Here is a 20,673-nt window from a genome sequence, read left to right on the forward strand (position 1 = left end):
GATAAACTATTCCCAGAAAAGCAATCTAGGGTTAAAAGTGCAAAGCAATTTAATTGCTACATGAAGTTTCTTTGCTAGGTCTAGCTAGGATAGTGATTAACTCTCTGCACAAATTCCTAACCTCAGTTTTATGATTGGGTATGTAACTCTTTGGGGTCCTGGGGCTGAAGAGATGGCTCAAAGGTTAAAAGCACTGATTGCTCTTCCAGAGGTCTCGCGTTCAATCCCCAGCAACCACATTGTGGCTCACAACCATATATAATGAGATTTGGTGCTCTCTCTGGCATGCAGGAATACATGGAAGCAGAATATTGTATACAAAATAAATCTTAAAAGAAAAAAATGTTGGGTGTTGGAATTTTGCAAGTGACAGGGAACAAAAATCTAAGGTCTAGAAACATAAACACAGCAGAGGAAAGATATTCTAACTGGTTGGGGCTACAGAAAATAATCTGATTTATAACCTCAAGAAAGTTTTCTTTTTACTGTTACTCAGGACAGAGTTCCTTTTGAGATTTGAAGTGTTTAGTGTCACTGTGCCTTGGGAATTGCCTACTAAACTGTCCCTAAGATTTACAGTAACCTGAATCCAAACTAAATTGATGACATCTCTTTCTGTCTAAACACAGCACTCTGAAAGCCCAGCATTTATGACTTCTGATCACAGAATATTAACTCAAAGTATTATAGCACACAATTTCCTTGTTTTCTTAGACTTCTCAGTAGTTTAAGTTTATAACTCCTTTAAAATGTTGTAAAATTACCTCTCTAGATAACAAAATTATTGATTCTATACTACCGCAGTTTGCAGCCTGCCAATAGAGTTGGCAAAGAAAAAAATGCTCCAGTCTGTAACAAGTTATTTAGATACATTGCATATGAGTTGTGGGGATGATTGTTTTTAACCACTTAAGAATTGGAATGTAACCTGTGTGTATGACTCCTATATTGCCTGATTTTATTGGGTATATAAGCTGTGAAGAACAGAAGATGCAACAACATCAAAGACTAAAGAAAGGCCCACTCAAGAGAATGTATGAGTGTCTTTTTTCCTAACCCCCTCAGAATAAAGTCTCAGTTCATGCTACGCTGTGGACTTTCTCTTTGAACCCTCTGTGCAGCCTGGAAGCTGGTTCTTCCAGGCTGCGTTAAAAATGGTTAGAATGGCATCAGGTCCCCTCTTCAGTGTGCTATCAGAACACATTTCGGGACCAAGCCACTGAAAGCAGTCTTGCTTTCTCACACAGTAACTGCTTGGAAGGACAGGAAGACACTGCAGAGTGGTGATAACTCCAAGTTTTATGTCCCTTAAGGATCCCCTTCCTGTCTTTGGAAAAGAGAAAAAAAAAGTATATAAACAACATGTCACTTAATGCCTGCTGTGAGGCGTACTGCAGAGAAGGTTAGAGTGCCCTTACATAGATTCCCCAGCTCAACACTGGCCACTGCTGAGCAGGGGCCATTCTGTAAATCAATCGCCTGTGATTATATAAATAAAAGTCAACAAGTTTTAGTGTTCATGTTATTAAACAAGTTAGACTAATTTTAATTAAGAATCGTTTTTCCTACAGACCCTGTTATAGCAATGAAAATAAATTTAGAATTGCAGAATCTTTACAAAGACATTACCACATTAAACAATTTTATTTAGAACTTCTAAAGAAACAAATTCAAGACAGTTCTTCCAATAGTAACAAAATAATCTATTGTTTAAATTCCTTCTCAACAAGATGACTTTATTCCATAACAGTTTATCAATCAGCTAGGCAGGTTTGCTCTTACCAGTTAAAATGGTCATGTGCCAGTCACTAGTCTTGTTTTTGTCTGTAAACTAACTAGGATAGCCAGGTCATAACTGAATGTGAGATAATTCAGCCCTGAACCTTCAAGAGCAAGTTTGAAATATTACAAATGCCTGGAACACCTTTTGATGGCTTCAACAGCTTCTTGAAGGTGTTACCACAAGTTAGCACTGGGGAAGAACCCTTAGTTTCTATCATAATGCTCTATCTTCTTCACCCTGAAATTAAGGTACCTTCCTCTTAGAAACCAGAGTGTTCTCATAGCAAGCTTAATAAGTTCAAAACAGGAAAAACAACTAGAAAACAGAATAATTAATTCTCCCATTAAGGCGCTCTTAAAATTAATGCTTAAGGGTCACAGGTGGCCAATGTCCACATATCCAAGGCCCTGCAACCATACATAAGGAATAGCAAATGCCACAAAATGCATTTCTCATAGTGAAATATGTTGAGCAATAATTAAATTCAGCATGAGAAAGCCAAAGGAACATTTGAGACATTTCTGGTTCTTCTATTCACTTGTTAAGGCATAGGAATTGAGCAAGCCAAGGCTTCTGGTACCCTCTAGACTAGTGGTTCTCAACCTTCCTAATGCTGCAACCCTTTAATACAGTTCCTCATGTTGTGGTGACATCCAACCCTAAAGTTACTTTTGTTGCTAATTAAATAACTGTAATTATGCTACTCTTCTGAATTGTAATGTAAATATAATGTGCAAACCCATGAAAGGGTCCTTTGACTCCCCCCCCCACCAGGAGTCACTACCCACAGGTTGAAAACCACTGCTCTAGACTCTTACATGCTTCTAAAGAGGTGGATTTGTAGCAAGTACTAGTCTGTCACCTTGCACTGCTGGAATGGAAGCTTTGGGGAATCTGGACATTATAGAAAAGCCTGGCAGAAGTACTTGAGATTTGCCAGGCTCACTCAACATGCTGGTTGTGAAAAATGTGACTAGTCAAATGCTCTGATACCTTCTCTTCATTTCTCACACCTCTGCAAACGAGACAACTGTTTTGCTAGATTCTTTGGTAGGACAGCTTTGACTTAATCTGATTTAGGGAATGAAATTGAACAGCTGCATCTCATCCCAGGCTGGATTTTATGACAGACTGCCTGCCCACACACATGCTGAGGTACTACACTGAAAATGTTCAATCTGTCATTCCTCTTCATGCATACAAATAGGGGGTTGCTGCTGGGTGTTGGTGGCACACGCCTTTAATCCCAGCACTTGGGAGGCGGAGGCAGGTGAATCTCTGTGAGTTCAAGGCCAGCCTGGTCTATGGCACTAGGTCCAGGACAGACTCCAAAGTAATACAGAGAAATCCTGTCTCGAAAAATCAAAAAGATAAAACAAAACAAAACAAAACGAAAAAACCAAACGGGTTGCAACGGAAGGAACAAATGCAATCTTTAGTCCCATCTTAGTGTCCCCAGAAAAAAAAATCTTATTTGCTTTTATCTCAGTAAGGAAGAAACAGCTGAAATACGGTTCCAGTTTTAACTTTGTAGAAAAATTCCCTAAAAGGATCAACACATGGACGTATAAGGCAAGGCGAGACCAAGAGACCACGAACAGCACTTTCCTAAATTGGGTCAATGCTGTGTACTCTGTGATTAAGACAAGCAATGGTTTAGACTTCAAGAGAATCAAGCATAAGCGTGATTGACATGTACAGCTACACCAGGGTTAAGTGAGTTGTGCTAACTGCCATGTTTGTTGATGAAATGTAGCTGAGATCATGCTTATCAAAATGTTTATGGAAAAGCTCTAAGTGATGTAGACGTGCAAGGTCACGGAAGTTTGCGGAAATATTCAAGGCCAGTCTCGCCTATCTATATCTTTGCACAGACAACTTTGTTCTCAACCCCTGGCATCACCTGGAATACAGCAATCACACAGACTGTTCGGCGTACAACTTGAAGCTCTCACTCCATGTTGGTCAATGAGGGAAGGTGTGCAGTCATTGAGCCTGTCTGTGGAGTCAGCTCACTAAGCTCAGTGATGGTGGTGGTGAGCAGAGCATCCTGAGACACCACTGCTTTACAAGCAGTGTCTGTAGAACTATTCCCCTGCATGGCAGGCACGTTGCTTTGAACTTCTAACAGGTTGTTAAAATGGCTATTTTCACCAAAAGATAGTAATCTATCTGAAAGTTTGGGTGATGCATATTCATCATCCGGTTGTTCTGTCTGTCCTTCATCATTCTTGGGTGAGCCATCAACAATGACAAGGAAAGACTTCCATGGTGTATTCTTATCATGTATCTACAAATAAAACAAAGTCACTACATATGTCTCTAAGTCTCCCAATTTACAAATACTTAGTAATACATTCATCTTTTAAAACAACATGTCCTCTTCCGGGCCTGGCATTGTGGCACATACCCATTTAAAAAACAAACAAACAAACACCATAATCCTAGCATGTGAGAGGCAAAGATAGGAGGGTTATGCATGGGTCTGAAGTCAGCCTGGACTGCAGAGCTAGACTATCTCTTGATCAAAAAGTAAATATTAAAGAAATAAAACAAAAATTCTCCCTGCTTTCTAGTGAGTTTCCTCTGCACTAATTACCACATATCTGCTTTGTACAGCAACCACTGCAGGCAAGTGTTTGGCACAGGTTTGGCTATAGGGAGCCTTAGCCCTTCACCTTATTCCCTGGATGTCACTGCAGGACACCTGAAGATAGAACCTGTTATGTCTGATCCTCTGGACTGGAATAATGACAGGTAATCAGGGTTAACAACCTACAGACCAGAAGGCTTTGTTTTTAAACAGCCTACCCATCACTTACTGAGGTGTGCCTCCGGAGAGTGGACTTGTCAGTAAATGTCCGTCCACATGCATTGCACATGAAAGGCTTCTCTCCTGTGTGGATGCGATGGTGGCGTTGGAGGGCATTTACCTGGGTGAACTGCTTCCCACACTGGTCACAACAATAAGGCCGCTCTCCTGAACACAAACAGAGAAGGGAACTACTCAATGACTTCTTCAGTCCACTTTCTTTAACTCTGGATGCACATCTGCATACCTTGGATAGTCTGTGCTCTCCCCAAAAAAGGAAAGCTACATTCCAATGACTCAAGGAAGAGGCCCTGGGAGAGGCACCAATCTACTATACTATAATACCTTAGAACTTAAGATTGTACCAAGAATAGGTCAATTCTGTGCAGGCAGCTGATATTGTATCTGTGAAATACAGACCTACTATCCATTTGTCCTAGTAACAAATAACATGTTTGTGTGCACGTGTCTATACTAACACCCATTCTTTATCCCTGTTTATATCTGAAAGACATGGACCCATACAAACACACATACTCAAATTGTCATACCACAGGAAGCATTGTGCCCTTTCAATAAACACCCCATGCTGCAAACAGACAGTCCCCCATTTGCATACTAAAGTCTTCTCGCTTTTCATTTTATCAAAACCAGAAACTGTTCCTACAAGGTGGCTCAGTGAATATAGGCACCTGCTACCAAGTCAGAAGATCTGAATTCAATCTCCAGGACCCACATAGTAAAAGGCAAGAACCAGCTCCTACAAGTTGTCTTCTGACCTCCACATGTGTCACCCACACACATACATGCACAAAATAAACAAACAAACAAAACAAAACAACTACAAAAACTACAAACTCAAAAGGTGGGAAGCCAGGCCAGTAGCTCTAGCACTTAAGCAGATAAGGATTCGAAATTGAAGGCCATTCTGGGCTACATAGCAAATTCAAGGGCTATATGAAAATCTATCTCAAAAAAGAAAACAGAAAAATAAGGTTCATGAATTAATGCAGTGGCACAGAATTCACATAGCATGTGCAAGGCTATATGTTCAACCACAAGTCCTGGAGTGGGTGAAAAGGTTTAAAAATACTATCATATGTAATTATACTTTAACTTCAAAACATCACTTAAAAAATACTACTATAAAAAAGTTTAACCAAGTTTCTTCTCCTAAAGCTTCGATTCAGAACAAATTTGGAATGTGCCTCACAGGTCATGTTCTTGGTGCCCAAGCTACTCACTGTTTTGAAGGCTGTGGAATCTTTATGGAACTGGATATTTCCTGGCTGGCTGAAAGCAGGTTAACCAAGCAGATTTTTAATATCATTCCAGCCTCTGGTTCTAGCTAACCCTCTCTAGTCCACACAATGTGAGGAACCTCCCTAAGTTCCTGCTGCCATGAACCTGGCCATGCTTTTCCCACCACAAGAGAATGAACCCTGAAACTCTGAGCCACTATCAGTCCTCCTGGGGAAGCTATTACAGTCACTGTAACACCAAAGCAACACTCTCCAAGTGACTTTAATAAATCTAAAACTTGTGAACTGTTTTCCTTGCCAGACTGAATGCTTCTCTGGTATTATGCAGCCATCCATACCTGTATGGATTTTAGCATGCTGGTAAAGGGAATTCCGCTGGGCAAAGGTCCGCAAACACACTTCACATTTAAAGGGTTTAGATCCAGTGTGGATTCTATTATGGTGTTTTAAGTACTCCTTAGAAGCAAAACTCTTGCCACATGTCTCACACATAAAAGGCCTTTCACCTACATGGAAAGATAAGACAAAAGTAGAAACAACAGTCATTAAAAGCACCTGGAAAATATGGTCTTCTTGATACACCTTGGCGAGCAGCATCGGACACTCTAATCAAACATTAAACATATTACTCTTGCTACTTGCTAAAAGTGATGGATATCTTGGGAGATCCAAACAGTGATTCAATGGGACTAGAATCAATGATATGGTTCAGCCACCTCAAATTTAATAAATTTAGTTACTGAAAACAGGAAAATGTTACAACTTTTGGGGATTTCTTGGATTATTTTCAACAAGTATTTCTGCAGCTCTTTATCAGAATAAAAGTCCCTCACAATGGATTACCAAGTGGCTTCTAGACTAGCGACACCAGTCAACTTACTTGACTGTAGGACAATTTCAATGACACCTCATTTTTTGTCATTTCAAGTTCTTTGTTTATTCTCCCAACTCACTCATACAGTCAATTGGTATGCCCGAGTTTACAAACATTAAAACATTGTCTTTCATAAAATTTAAATACATTAATAGTTAAATCTAGTTAAATCTGTGATGTGACAATGACTCCTCCACAGATTCCACAGGTGTTCAACATCCAGTAACACATGGTCCACCCCTCATCTGTCAGGACTGCGTACTTGAACCTGAGGCCTGTGTTGAGTGCTTAGATGTAAACAGTGTAAGCAAAGGAAGAGCTGGGTGAGTGAGTACAGTACATAGTGATGGACTAGGTTCTGTGTCCTGTGTGGGTTACATCAAAATTTTCAACCACAGGAATGTAATGTTGAACCAGAATAAAGCCAGCTTAAACTGTCCTTCTCATGGTAAACTATCACAAAGATTTATAGAATGAGCTATTGTCTCTAAATATGATTATTTGTCACTTAAGTATTTCTTGTTTTTTGCCAGGTTTTCAACAGTTGGCACTGACCATGCTTAACTGTTCATTGTTATAATAGACATTCAAGCAGAGATGTGCCCATGCCAATTCAAGAGTTGTTCCTCTGAGGCCATGTCATGACCTGGGCCATGGATTTCCAGCCTATTGAAACATTTCCTTACAGTTGGCCCATCATGTTGCTCCCAATTCTGTTCCTAAACATAGCAAGAAGAGAGCTGATCACACAATTTTTCGCAGGCTTTGGATAATTTCTTTAGGACAGACTCCTGGAAATGGACTTAAGAGTTGCAGCAATAGGAACTGTTTCATATTTCTAGACCTGTGGGCCCCATTTTAACACCTAGTGGCATACCACGCCACATGTACAGCAGCACTGCAGCAGGCGTATCTGATCCTCCCTTACAAGATGGAAAAGCTTTGTAACCTGCACAGCCGTAGCGGATGCCAGCTTCTAATAAGCAACTGCAGTTTCCATCTATAGCTAGGAAAGACAGTCAATCACAAGAGCGTGGTATTTACCTGTGTGGCACCTTTTATGATAAATCAGCATGTGGTTCTGAGTGAATCTTGCACCACACTCATCACAGACAAAAGGTCTTTCCCCTGTATGAATTCTGAAAGTACAACATTCAGATGATAACTCAGGGTATATTTCAAAGGTCACTTTGTAATACAATTTCCAATTTCCTCTGTATTGTGCAAAAAACATTTCCTCCGAGAGAGTTCAGAAAAAAATAATGGGACAGATCAAGGATGGTGGCCCACACCTTTAATCCCAGCACTTGGGAGGCAGATGCAGGCGAATGTCTGATTTTGAGGCCAGCCTGGTCTATAGAGCAAGTTCCAGGATGGCCAGGGCTATACAGATAAACCCCATCTTTCGAAAACAAACAAACAAAAAGGTTACCATACACCCCAACAAAAATGGAGTTTCTGTACAAGACCCAAGGACTATTATCTCCACTTTGTTCCACATACCAGAGTAGAACCACTGGGCAGCTCCTGCATCTCTCCTAGACTAGGACTTATTTATGCTGTGAAACCCTGGAAGGCCAGAGGTGTGCCTTTGCCTATTTTAGTATTAAAGAGGACCACTAATATTTGAAGCTTCCTCATTTGAAATAACCTTAGGAACTACTTACTGCTGAAGTACCATATGACCAAACATTTTACCATCATGTCCTAACACATGACCAGCCAGTCAGTCTAAAGAGAAAATCTGCTCTCCAACTGCTGAGAACCACATAGGAGTATTTCAGTTTCAAACAGCATGGTGTAGCAATCAGCCATGATCTGCTGAGTACATTCTACACAAGTACTTTGAATTCAGGCAAACTGAAGGATGACAGCCACCATGTTCTCTCCTGACAGTCTATTCTAGGTTGGAAGGCAAAGGTAGAATACAGTAGAAAATTCAACTGCTTGACTAGAATGAAGACATACATACTTAGAACTATAAAGTGGCACATGCCTTTGATATCAGCACTTGGGAGGCAGAGGCAGGCCCATCTCTGAAAATGCAAAGCAGGCACAGTCTACATAGCCAAGACCAACAAGGACTACACAGTGAGACACTCTAAAAAAACACAGTTCCTAACCCTCCTAATGCTGTGATCCCTTAATATAGTTCCTCACATTGTGGAACCATAAAATTATTTCCATTGCTACTTCATTACTATAATTTTGCTGTTATAAATTGTAATGTAAATATCTAATATACAGGCTATCTGATATGCAACCTCTGTGAAAGGGTCAGTGGACACTCCCCAAAGGGGTTGCAATTCACAGAGTGAGAGCTGCTGATCTAAAACAACAAAGAAAAAATAATAAGGAAACTTAGATATAAGAACTCACTATCCACCTACAGTCTGAAAACACAGAAAGCATCACTCAGGGGCTGGAGAGATGGCTCGCTTAGCAGTTAAGAGCACTTGCTGCTCTGGCAGAGGGCTAACATTGGTTCAGTTCCCAGTGCCCACATGTGGCTCACAACCATTTGTTACTTCAGTTCCAAGGGATCTGACATTTGCCTTCTGACCTCTGAGAGCACCAGGCACTTACATGATATACATACGTACATGCAGACAACACACCATATACATGAAATAAAAATACATTTTTTAAAAAGTTTTTAAAATGTTGTCTGAGTCTTAGATCCTAACTCTTAGAGATCAACCAATGAATTGCACTTTCCAAGCCCTAGGAACCTAAAAGATCACTAGAGAGGTATCCTACAGTACTATATATATCAACTCACTGGGCTTCAATGGGATTGAGTGAAGAAAAAGCCCAGCTGTTTTTCAAGTACAGAACACCTTGAGACCTCAGGCCACCTGGAGGCCAGGCACATAGCACCCCCAGGATTCTGGATAGCTCTGCTGTGCCCTTGCCTCTATGCTTGGGAGGAAAGGCCACATGAGAAGTTGAAGAACCATTTCTCAGACCTCCACACCTCCAAAGAGGATTCAAAGTTGCCTCTATTTCCCAAGTCCTAGATGGCACCGGTGGGGAAATGCGTATCTACAGACACAGACATGCTGGTCCAAGTCCTAAAACCATCTCCAACCACCAGTGCACTTTAGCACTTGGGAACCCATGTCCCCGCATGCAAGCCAGCCCTGCTCCACATAGCAATGTTCCCAGGCAGCCGCACCTCATGTGGGTCTTGAGAGCTGAGGGCTGTGAGAACTTAGCCTCACACTTGGTGCAGCCATAAGGCCTGTCGCCCGTGTGTGTGCGCTCGTGCATCCGCAGAGAAGTCTTGGAGCTCAGGCCCTTGCCACACTGGCCGCATCGGTGCCGCTCGCCACCACCCTCATGCACCTGAAGCACATGCCGTTTCACGTCCTTCTTACGCTTGAATTTCTTTGCACACATCTCACATGGGAAGTGGCGCTCACTACTGTGCACATGGCGCTGGTGGCTCTTCAGGTTGCAACGGTTGGCAAAGGTCTGGCTACAGGTATCACATCGGTACACTACCTCTGTAGCCACACCGTGGTGGTGCCTGATATGTTTCAGATAACTCTTCTCATACAGGAAGGCCTTCTCACACACTGTGCACTGGAAATTACTCTTCTTCTCCCCATCCTTCCCTTCTTCCTCCTTCTTCTCCCCCTCCACTTTCTGCAGACTTTCCTCTAATTTCACACTACTAGGGCAAGCCTCACTTTTGGAAGCTGGCTCTGTCTCCATCCTTTCAGGGTCTGGGCTTTGGTTCTGGGGACAACTGTCATTCTCTGCAGCTTCCTCCGCACTTTTCTGCTGTTCTCGGAGTCTTCTTGTATATTTCTTTTTAGGGATTTCCACAAACACCTTTCTTCCAGCCAGCCTCCCACTAGGTCTTCTGATTTTAGGGTAAGGAGGCTTGACCACTTCTTTCTTTTTGTCCAGTTTCTCCTTGCACTTTCTGGATGGCATTTCTGGCAAGAGGTCATTATCAACTCTCTCTACTGGATAGTCAGATGTATCTACAAGGTCACTGGAGTGAGCTTCCTCCCCTGGTACACTTGCTTTGGGGCTGGGGGTCACACTCACCTGGGGGCCAAGGCTGGCCTCCACCTCCTGAGACTCAGAGAAATTCTGTGATTCCAAAAGGACTGACTCCAGCATCTGCTTCTTTAGCTGAAAGCATGTTTCAGACAGGTCCAAACACTTGAGCTTTTCAGCCACTTCCAGCATCCGCTGCACCCGATCTTCTTCTACCTGCACCCTGGCAGTATAGACAAACTCCAGAAATGAAGCAAAGTCAACAACTTGAACGTCATTTAAACAGACATTAGTCCTGGTACCGTCTACATTCTTCTCGTTCAGGAACACCTCCTTAAAAAACTTGCTGGTGGCTGCCAGCACTGCTTTATGGGCCATGAAGTCTTTACACACACCCTGATACTCTACACTGACTGTAACGTCACAAAGATGGCCCAGAAGTCGGAGTTCATGCATCTCATGCAGAAGGTTCAATGGTGAAGATTTGGATTCCAGCAAAACTGTGCCACTTTCCATCTTCCTTCTAAAATAGCTTTGAAAACAAAAACAAGAATTAATAAACTCATGTATGAATAATCCCTGAAGAAAAGGAACTTGATATTATGAAGGTTAGATTAGTTCTTGAGAAGGTTGGTACCTACCAAACCCAACTTTTCTCATTGAAAGATTCAAATCACAGCTGAATGTGATAGCATGATCTATAACCCCAGGCACAACCCAACATTTAGAAGAAAGAGATAGGAAGCGCAGGTATGCAAAACCAATCTCACCTACACAACAATTTTAAGGCCAGCAAGAACTATATGAGAACCTATCACAAAACAACAAAAGCAAGCAAACAAAACACACAGACAAGGTTGAAGAGATGGCTCAGCAGTTAAGAGCACATACTGATCTTGCCAGGGACCCAAGTTTAATTCTTCACACCCACATTAGGCAACTCATAACTGCCTTTAATTCCACTTCTAGGGGATCAAACTTCTCAGGCACCTGTATTCACAAGCGCACACCCCAACAAAGACATATGCACATTATTAAGAACAAAATGAACCTTTAGGAAAAAAAAAACCTCACATGTAAATATAGAGTCAAATTACACTTCACTTCTTAGCAGTTTTCTAAAGTTTTTGAACAGCTTTCATGAGAATATTCTCATAAAAACAATAATGGTAAGACTTGCCCCAATGATAAGCACAAATGATTAGTTTACCTTTAGTGAAACTAAAGCAACTAAGGCAACAATTTGCTTATCCAGGTCATTTTCTATTCTACTCAAAGACATATGCCAAAGATATAGGAAAAATTATGTCTAATTCTTTGAGCAAGAAATTGTCACTTATTATCACTTCTACCACTGAAAACTGTTAAGTACTTCCTGGGAAAATAATTCAAAACCCCCCTCCTCTTTTGCAATGTCCTTAAATACACAGTAAACTACTGAGTTACTCCCCTGAAATAATTCAAGTTCCACAGCGTTTACAAACTGTGTTTCCTTGAGCAGGTTAGAGCCTCTCTGAACATCTACTTTCTCCACTTGGGAGGCCCAGCTATCCCGAGGCTTTAATTTAAGGGGCACAACATAGCAAACACTTCCAGCTGCCTGCCATTTGCTGTCTGTGGCATGCTTCCTACCCATAAAGCTACTGATGGAACCTCATCTTACAGGTGACAAGCTAGTAAGATAATTGGTTAACTGGCTGATGGGGTCTTGAGCCTAAGCCTCATGGTCCTATCTATGTTTAACTGAAGCTTCCCAACATACCCTTCCTTCATTCCAATCTCATCAAATGAAAAAAAAAAAAAAAAAAAAAATTTCCCCTGCAGTTGCCATATTCCCCTGGAACTCTTCTGGACTCTAAAATGCTAGCCCAATTTCATGTCGTCTGATCTGTGGACTCTGAGACCTCTGTCCCTGACTCTGTCTTCCCTTTCCAGGTTTGATTAGGTTTCCAAGTCTCCACCATCCAGAGAACTTCTGCTGATCTTCACCATCGCCTGTCCATCTCATTCAAGAGACCACCGCCTGTAGTACCCAGTCTCAAACATAGAAAAGACTCTCTTGGGGAGTGCAACTGTAAAATCAGCACCTGTGGAAGGACTGAAAGGGACTCTACAGGAAACACTACCTACCTATGGAGGAAGCAGTACCAGTGAGCCAATGCTCTGAGTCCCCGTGAAGATATAAAAAAAAAAAAAAAAATTGTATGCTTATAGCCTATACACATATTTCTGAGTGTATTAGGACGTTGCATTCTCTCAGACAAGAGAAAGGCAATTTAAAGAACCCACAGGCTATGTATATATTTTGAACTAATCAGAGGTCATAAATCCCCGAGTTCGAGCACAGGTCGACATTCCTGAGATGCCACAAATCTCCAAGCTCAAGCTCAGAGGACAGCAGCACTCTCCAGGAGCTGAAACGCCAAGATGCTGTAAATCCCATTATGTACTCTCTCCCTGTGTATAACCTTTGAGTATAAAAAGAAGCCCTTTCTCGGGGAACCAAATAATTTTCTAACTAGTTAGAATTGTCCCCCCCGCCCCGGCAGTACTTTTGAATAAAGTTGTTTCTGGTTAGTAGACTCCAGTGGTCTGCTTCCCGTTAACTGCACAAGATTCCAGCCTGGGGACAAAGGCTACAGATCCTCTCCACTTGATGCTCACATGGCCACCCTAACTTCCTAACATATCGCCCTGCCCCCTAAAGGTAAGTCGAGTCTTTCCAGGAGACCTGACTTCACCATCAACCAAGGAGACCCTGAGCAGATTTCCCCGTTTGTCTCTCACGGGTGGCAGACACCGGCTATTTGTGGCCTGGTGACAGCTGTGTTCCACTGTAACTCACTGGCATTCGGCCGCCCCTGGGTGGGCCGAGCATCCTCACCAAGGTCGCCAAGTAGTCAAGGGTCCGGACTCCCAGGCTAGGCCTCCAGGAGACGCTGCTCTCCGCATCCTGCCCACCCTTTACAGGGATCCTGGCTTTCACTCAGGGTATAAAGTACGGATGGCTGTGGCCTCCCTGACTGCACCGCCTCCGTCCCCACTGTGATCCCCCAGAGTCCCAGATGACCCAGGATCCTCCGAAGCTTCAAGGAGAACGAACTCTTGCTGCCAGGGTCTAGCCCCTCGTCCCCGACTCTGGCCTCCAGAGCCGAAAGAGTCCAATCTACCACTCTCGGCCTGGGTCACCACGGCCCGCAATTCCAAGGGACAGCAGGCAGAGGACATCCTGGAAGCCATCACACTCACCTCGCAGTCGGTGCCTCCGCCGGGCCGGCACCCTGGAACAGGCCCGCAGGAACCGCGGGTCTCGGGGTCGACGGAATGGTCGCCACGAGCGCGCCCCGCCCCCTGGTCGGTCCCGCCCCCCCGAAGGCTGGGAAGGCGCTGCGCGCGCAGGTCCAGCTGCAGAGGCGGTTCCGGGCGTTTTATTGCGCCGTCTTACGTGATTTGGGGCAGAGCTACTGGCTGGTAGCTCCTGGACCGTCACCTGCTTGGAGCCAAGGCTGCGCCTGCGCAGAAGACAGCAATAGCGGGGAGCAGTGTTAGTGAATAACCTGCGGCCATGCTGCTGCGTTCTTGTCCTCAGCTGATCGTTACGTTTCTGGGAGCAGAAATTCAGGCCTTCCTGGGTGCCGCGGTGCCCCAGGTCTTTGCATGGGGCTGGGGCCATGCTCGCTTGGCGTGGCGGGAAGCATGACGCAGCCTTGCTTTATTTGCATCCATCCGCTCTAAATCCGGTTTCCACCACCACGACCCCCTCCCTTTTTTTTTTTTTTTTTTTTTTTGGCTGTCTTGAAAGTAGCTCTGTTCCAGGCTGGCCTCCAACGCAGAGATCTGCCTACCTCTGCCTCCCGAATGCTGAGATTAAAGGCGTGCACCCCCAATGTCTGGCCCCATCCTTTATCTTAAAACCTGGTAATTTGAAAGTCCTGCCTTAGGTTTCCAGTTCCCGTTAAATAGTGATCATGCTTGATATTTCCACCCACTGCTAAAGCTTTACGAAGTCGCCTCCATACTGCCACCAGCCAACAAGACCTCTATTTGAACTAGAAATGCGATCTAGTCCTTTGAATTGGCCAATTACCTGAAATAAAAGTTCACTTCAATTACAAGATGAAGTTTAAACTATGTGTGGGAGTGCCATCAAATTATATTTGAAAATACCTTGGAATATATGTCTGAAAAGTTTCTACACCCTGATAAGCCAATGCAGCAATCCAAATCAAGCCGAAATGCTCCCTGATGTCCTTCCAGCCCCCACCCACCCCATCACAGCTCCCACCACCCCCAGACAGGGCGGGAAAGGGAGACCGGAAAAACCACAAGTGTGGGGTGTGGGGGGGAGAGGTGGGGGAGCAGTTTAAATACCCTGTGGGAGTGGTCTTGAGCAACTGAGCATCTCTGTGGGAGGGGTCATCATTTGGCGGGCTTTCTGAGATGCTGCAGGCTTTGGAAGGAAATAGGGGAGGAACTGGGTGGAACTTCCACCATAACAGCTTATATGTAGTTAATTGCTTTGCTACCAAAAAAAAAAAAAAAAAAAAAAAAAAAAAAAGAATTAAATCTTGTTTTACAATTCTGTTAGGAACATAAGTGAAACCATTCTGTGTAACTTGGAAAACACTTTTTGTGACTTTGAATACTTGCAAGATGTGTTATGGAGCCAACCACAAGGCAGCTCCAATGACCAAGCAGTTAGCTTGGATATATTGATGAACCAACCCTACGTTGTGAGCCCTTTAATCTTTATAATACCATGGTATTATAGGGAATGTTTGTGTGAATAAACTGAGAATATTTGAAAGGTAAATCTCGTAAGGGTTTTAAAAAAAGCGAGGAGGGAACAGAAAAGCACTCAGACTCGTATTCTTTGTTGTTGTTGTTATTTAATTATATATACAATGTTCTGCTTGCATGCTAGAAGAGGACACCAGATCTCATCATAGATGGTTTCTGGGAATTGAACTCAGAATCTCTGAAAGAGCAGATAGTGCTTTTAACCTCTGAGCCATTTCTCTAGCCCCACAGGGCAAGTTTTTTTGATACCCAGGCATATTGTTTCTACAGTGGAGCCAAAAGGTCAGGCACCAGCCAAGCAATTCTTTATGGTTAGGAGCTGTTGTCATTTAAAAAGCGGTGTGAGAGAGAAAGACTCCATGAGACAGAGTTCAAGTGGAGGTTTTTATTTTTATTAGGGGAAGGGATTGTAAAAGGGGGGGAAGGGGAGGAGAAAGTCCAGCCTCTGGGGACAGAAGCATCAGGAAGGAGAGGCAGAGACAGAGAGAGAGAGAGAGAGAGAGAGAGAGAGAGAGAGAGAGAGAAACAGATGACAGAGAGAGGGAGATAGAAAAAGAGGAAGATGGGAGGTGGGCAGGAGACCCTTTTAAAAAGGAACATAGTCAATATGCACAGGTGTTGCTCTTAGTGGCTGCAGCTAAGGTCTTATCCTGTCAGAACTCCAAAGGCAGGTGGGTACAAATGCCTAAATATTAGCAGGGGCTATTACTCATTTTGTGAATCAATTTCTCAAGACCTGAGGCTATTACCCAACTGTATGAACATTTTAATTGCTGAGCTCCTCACAGCCCACCAACCCTGCTCTTCAAAAACCCGTAATGAATCTGTATCTTAGAATATTTTGCTAGAAAACACTGACCCTACAAGGCCAACAAAGTTGTTATATGCCTTCCCAGTGAGAAATAAATCATTCTGCATACTTAGAGATTAGTTAAGGAAAGGTCTTTACTAAAGTACCTGCCTACTGGGGCTAAGGCCCAAATAAGGGTTGACACCCAACAGAAGATTTCATTAGCTTACCTATACATACTTTAGGATTATACATTTTACATACACTTTCATCCTTGAATCTCATTTAGGTTCTGGCCCCAGGTTACACTTTGAACAATTTAAACAGAGACAAGAGATGGCAAGTCTAGCTTTTAGGCAGATAGGGAATTTACACAGCAAGGATATATTGTCAGAATTATTTTAAGCACACCAGTTTTGTTGTTTTGTTTCCTAAATAGTTGTTACCCAGGGTCATCTTGCCCAAAGGGCAAATTTATGTTTTTCCCAAAAAGAGCACAATGAACTTAATGGCAGACCCGAACTTAATGATGCTGTGGCCTTGCACCACTCCCTTCAGCTGCTTCTTAGAGGTTTGTCTTTGGGGATGTGCCTAATGGCTTTAATCATGGTGAAGGCACCATGCATCCCAGCATCCTAAACTTTGTTTCTCTCTCACAGGTCTAGTTAGCATACTATTTCTCTTTGGGGTATTCTGGAGGCAGCTCCTTTAGCTAAATTACACTTGTGTGATTTAATGTCTCCTACGCGACCATTTTAGTGAATCTTTTATAACATTTGAATTTCTTCTACCTCAAAGTAACAAAAGTACTGATGAAAGCCTAGTCACCACTTCTTTTTGTGTCTCCTTTACTTTTGCTCAGACTCCTGTTTGACTCTGCTGACCTCACTTCATTCCCTTTCAGTAAGACATTGCCTTAACCTTTCTTAAGATTACATTGGATTTCAGAGCTACAGATCTGACCCATAAGCATCTTTGAGGCAATGACGAATTAAATGGAAGTCAACTATAACGTGTGTTCACTTCAAGGCGCTTATTTAGCTTATCTAGAAAGTTAGATATTGCGGGTCGCGTTGCGGAACACCCAACAGGCCGGGCCACGACCTTCAAGGTGAGCATCCACTGTAGATAGGTGTAGTAGCCTGGCAGCCTGGGTCAGCTCTTTATCACTCTGGGAGACTCCGAGAGCTGGTAGCCCACTCCGTTTCCAAGGAAACCGTCTTGCGATTGGTTTTGGGTGGTCGCGGAATGATGATGCTACAGTCTCGGTCCTAAAGGTCGACTGTTCCAGCGATCCTAACAGTTATAAGTGAGAGTCTATGGCAATTCTCTGCGGTCTTTTGACGTCCCTACCAGATTATACAGCCCTCTCTCTAAAACACCGCCACGCTGGAGCCTACACTCAGCATGAACAGCAGGGCGGGCGTGGGTGTTCATGGAGGAACTACACAGCAATGTCAGGATGTGCGATTCCCAGGCTCTAAAATCCTGCTAGTAATGTTATTTTTCAGTGGGTCAATGATGTGTCAGTTCAAGAGTCGAGTTTCAACAGGCCACAGGTTTTTACCTGCTTTGAATATGGGCTCATTATCACATTGACTATTCCCTCAACACACAACGGGATATAGGCCATTTTTTCACAAATGACAAAGATGGGTGTGTTTTTGTGAAGCTATCTATTTCCATTACTCACGCTGGACTGTTCTTAGAGATTCCAAAACCCAAACGCTTCATCTCTGGCTCTTTAAACACATCAGAGGACTTTACTTTCTTCCTTTCTTTCTCTCTCTCTTTCTTTCTTTCTTTTTTTAACATTAGGAGAAGAGCATATGTTGGGGAGATCAGAGAACAACTTGCAGGTGTTAGTTCTTTCCTCACCACTATGTTGGTCCCAGAGATTGAAAATTAAAATCCCAGAAGGCAATGCCTGAGAAACAGCTTTAATTTTTGATCAGTTCCTAGAAATTTCATGTCTACTAGAATTTCATTTTAAATTCACAAATCAATCACCTCATCAGTAATACGCTGAAAATAGCACAACACACCTTAAATGGTTCTTGGGATGTTTGTGCTGTTTCTGACTCTGTTACCCTCCAAGAGTTTGTGCTTTTCTACTACTAAATTCAGATATTTAATATGAATCTTATCACATAAAAGTCCACTCAATAATATCTCTTGTGGTAATATAATTACAAAAAAAAATGATATTAGTAGACATTTGTCGTTCTCACCATTTTCACTTTTAAAGGATGCTTTTGGTAATTATCTTATACGACAGTTGTGGTGGCACAGGCTAGTCTCAGCACCTTTTAAAAAAAGACTGAAAATAAGCAAGAGGAAGGAAATCACAAAGGGCTAACTGCTTCTTTGAAAACTCAGTAAAATCGGTAACTCCCTGAGAAAACAAACATTATTGATGATAGAAAGACACTTTTATAATACCAAAACCATGGGGGTGCAGTGCATGTGCCTGTAGTCCCGGCTACTCCATGGGCAGTCACCAGGAGCAGATGAGAGTTGAACAGCCTGAGCAATGTGAGACCCCCACCTTAAAGAAACACAACCTCCTGAATTTACCATTTCTTTTCACTGTACTGTGATCAGCCATAACATGACCCCACTGGTCAAGGTGATGTGCTGATTGCTCACAAATAAATCTTAGTGAGCTGTGGATGCTGGATCCTAACGCACAAGTGCTTAGAATATGGTGTCTTCTGAGGCTGACCAGATGAGGCCTGGGCAGTAGAACTCCCCAAAAGACTCCACACCACCCTGGTTATCCCAAACAACCTATGCTTCTAGGTGAGATGTCACAGTCCATGGATCAGAATCAAACTTACCCACTTTTAAACAAAAATTAATTTTACTGTATTGATGTTTTGTCTGCATATATGTCTGTGCACTACTTGTGGGACCAGTGGCCATGGAGACTGGAAAAGGTTACAAATAGCTGTGTAACACCTAGGAATTGAACCATGGCTCTCTGTAAGAGCAGCAAGTGCTCTTACTTGCTGCTCCATATTCAACCCCTAAACCTGTTCATTCTGGTCCCCAACATGCTGCTTTTCAGTGCCAACCCTAAAAGTATTTCTCACAGAACCCTTCCAGTGACCCACCTGACCAGGATATAGGATATGAATTAGAGAGATGTCCCTAGAGCCTTGGGAGCTTGAAAATAAGTCTAGTTTTCAGTCATTACTATGTCTCCATCACTGCTGAGAACAAAGAAAACTTTGCAAAGAATTATCTAATTTAATCCTGTTAAATGTAAAGATTTGTTTTCAAACTTTTCCAACAAGGTAGCACAGAAATGTCTTGTCTTTGTTAAAGCAAAATATAGGCTATATTCTCAATTTGGCAGACACCCTAGCAGGGAACCGTTATGAGCAGCTTTTTCCCTGCCGGTCTGGTCCCAAGCTGCGTCAGCCACAAATAACACACTGAGATATAATGCTGTTAGCCTGTTACTAACATTGCTTATTGGCTAGCTCTGTCTTAAATATTAACTCATTCCTATTAGTCTAAATATTTCCACGTGGTCATATCTTACCTAATAGAGGGCCCAGATCTCTGTTCTCTCCAGTTTCTACATCTTGACTATCCTCCCTACTTTCTCTCTCTCTCCTTCTAGTCTCCTAGTCCCGCCTATCTTGCTTTCCTACTGGCCAACAGTGCTTTATTCATTAACCAATACCAGAAACATATTTACAGAATGACATCTCCCATCAAAGAACTTGAAATACAGATTGCAAATGAGGATTTGTGATTAAAGCAAACTGCCTTTATTGCTCCAAAACAAAATGTGGTTTTTACAGAGTAAAAAGACACCTCCTTTCTTACTGAGTACATTCTCCAGGTCCCTGGGTGCATTTCTTAATTTGCAGACTGACAACAGTAGATAGCCTGGTGGTGACAGCATGGTGTTTGCCTTTAGTTTATGTGTGAAGTGCATTCTGGTGAGGCAAGGTTGGGCAGGGAGGGCAAAAGGAAAGATGGGTTGATGTGAGGGATGAAGGGGGGAACCCTGGCAGGGGTAGGATGTAAGGAATAGAAACTGGAGAACAGAGGTGAAGGGGAGAATTGGAGGATTCTATCAGAAAGGAGGGTGGGGTATGGAATGGATATTGAACAAAGCTTTGTCTTTGAGAACCATGTTAATTCAGATTCAAACATTCCCAGAGTGCCAGGAAAATGAGAACCTTGAGAATATGGTTTGTTCCAAGCCTGGAAAGTGAACACCATTCTGCTCTTACTATTTTGGGCAGTTAAGGCAGACTTTAAAGAACTTAATTCTTCGACTCCAGGACATTTGTATCAAGGTCTCCCCTGGAGACAGTT

General features: G+C 42.8%; 1 protein-coding gene across 1 annotated transcript; it reads right to left on the bottom strand.

Annotated features, from left to right (window-relative positions):
- Positions 1 to 3,205: 3,205 nt before the first annotated feature.
- On the bottom strand, positions 3,206 to 14,109 carry Gzf1 (GDNF inducible zinc finger protein 1). Its single transcript, XM_051183215.1, has 6 exons — positions 13,995 to 14,109; positions 9,910 to 11,277; positions 7,776 to 7,870; positions 6,196 to 6,363; positions 4,606 to 4,763; positions 3,206 to 4,073 (listed from the first exon to the last, which is right to left on the bottom strand). Exons 2-6 carry the CDS (start codon positions 11,259 to 11,261, stop codon positions 3,735 to 3,737), a joined length of 2,112 nt encoding a protein of 703 aa, XP_051039172.1. The 5' UTR covers positions 11,262 to 11,277; positions 13,995 to 14,109; the 3' UTR covers positions 3,206 to 3,734.
- Between the last annotated feature and the right edge of the window lie 6,564 nt (positions 14,110 to 20,673).

The sequence above is a fragment of the Phodopus roborovskii genome, unplaced genomic scaffold, assembly GCF_943737965.1.
Source record: "Phodopus roborovskii unplaced genomic scaffold, PHOROB, whole genome shotgun sequence".
Lineage (NCBI taxonomy): Eukaryota > Metazoa > Chordata > Mammalia > Rodentia > Cricetidae > Phodopus > Phodopus roborovskii.

What these genes read in the sequence shown, in the direction of transcription:
- Gzf1 (XM_051183215.1), bottom strand. Translation starts at nt 11,261, where the DNA reads ATGGAAAGTGGCACAGTTTTGCTGGAATCCAAATCTTCACCATTGAAC. An exon ending in TCATAAAAGGTGCCACACAG is followed by an intron (nt 6,364 to 7,775) that starts GTAAATACCACG and finishes CTTTCCATGTAG; the next exon opens with GTGAAAGGCCTTTTATGTGT. An exon ending in CTCTCCGGAGGCACACCTCA is followed by an intron (nt 4,074 to 4,605) that starts GTAAGTGATGGG and finishes TTTTATTTGTAG; the next exon opens with ATACATGATAAGAATACACC.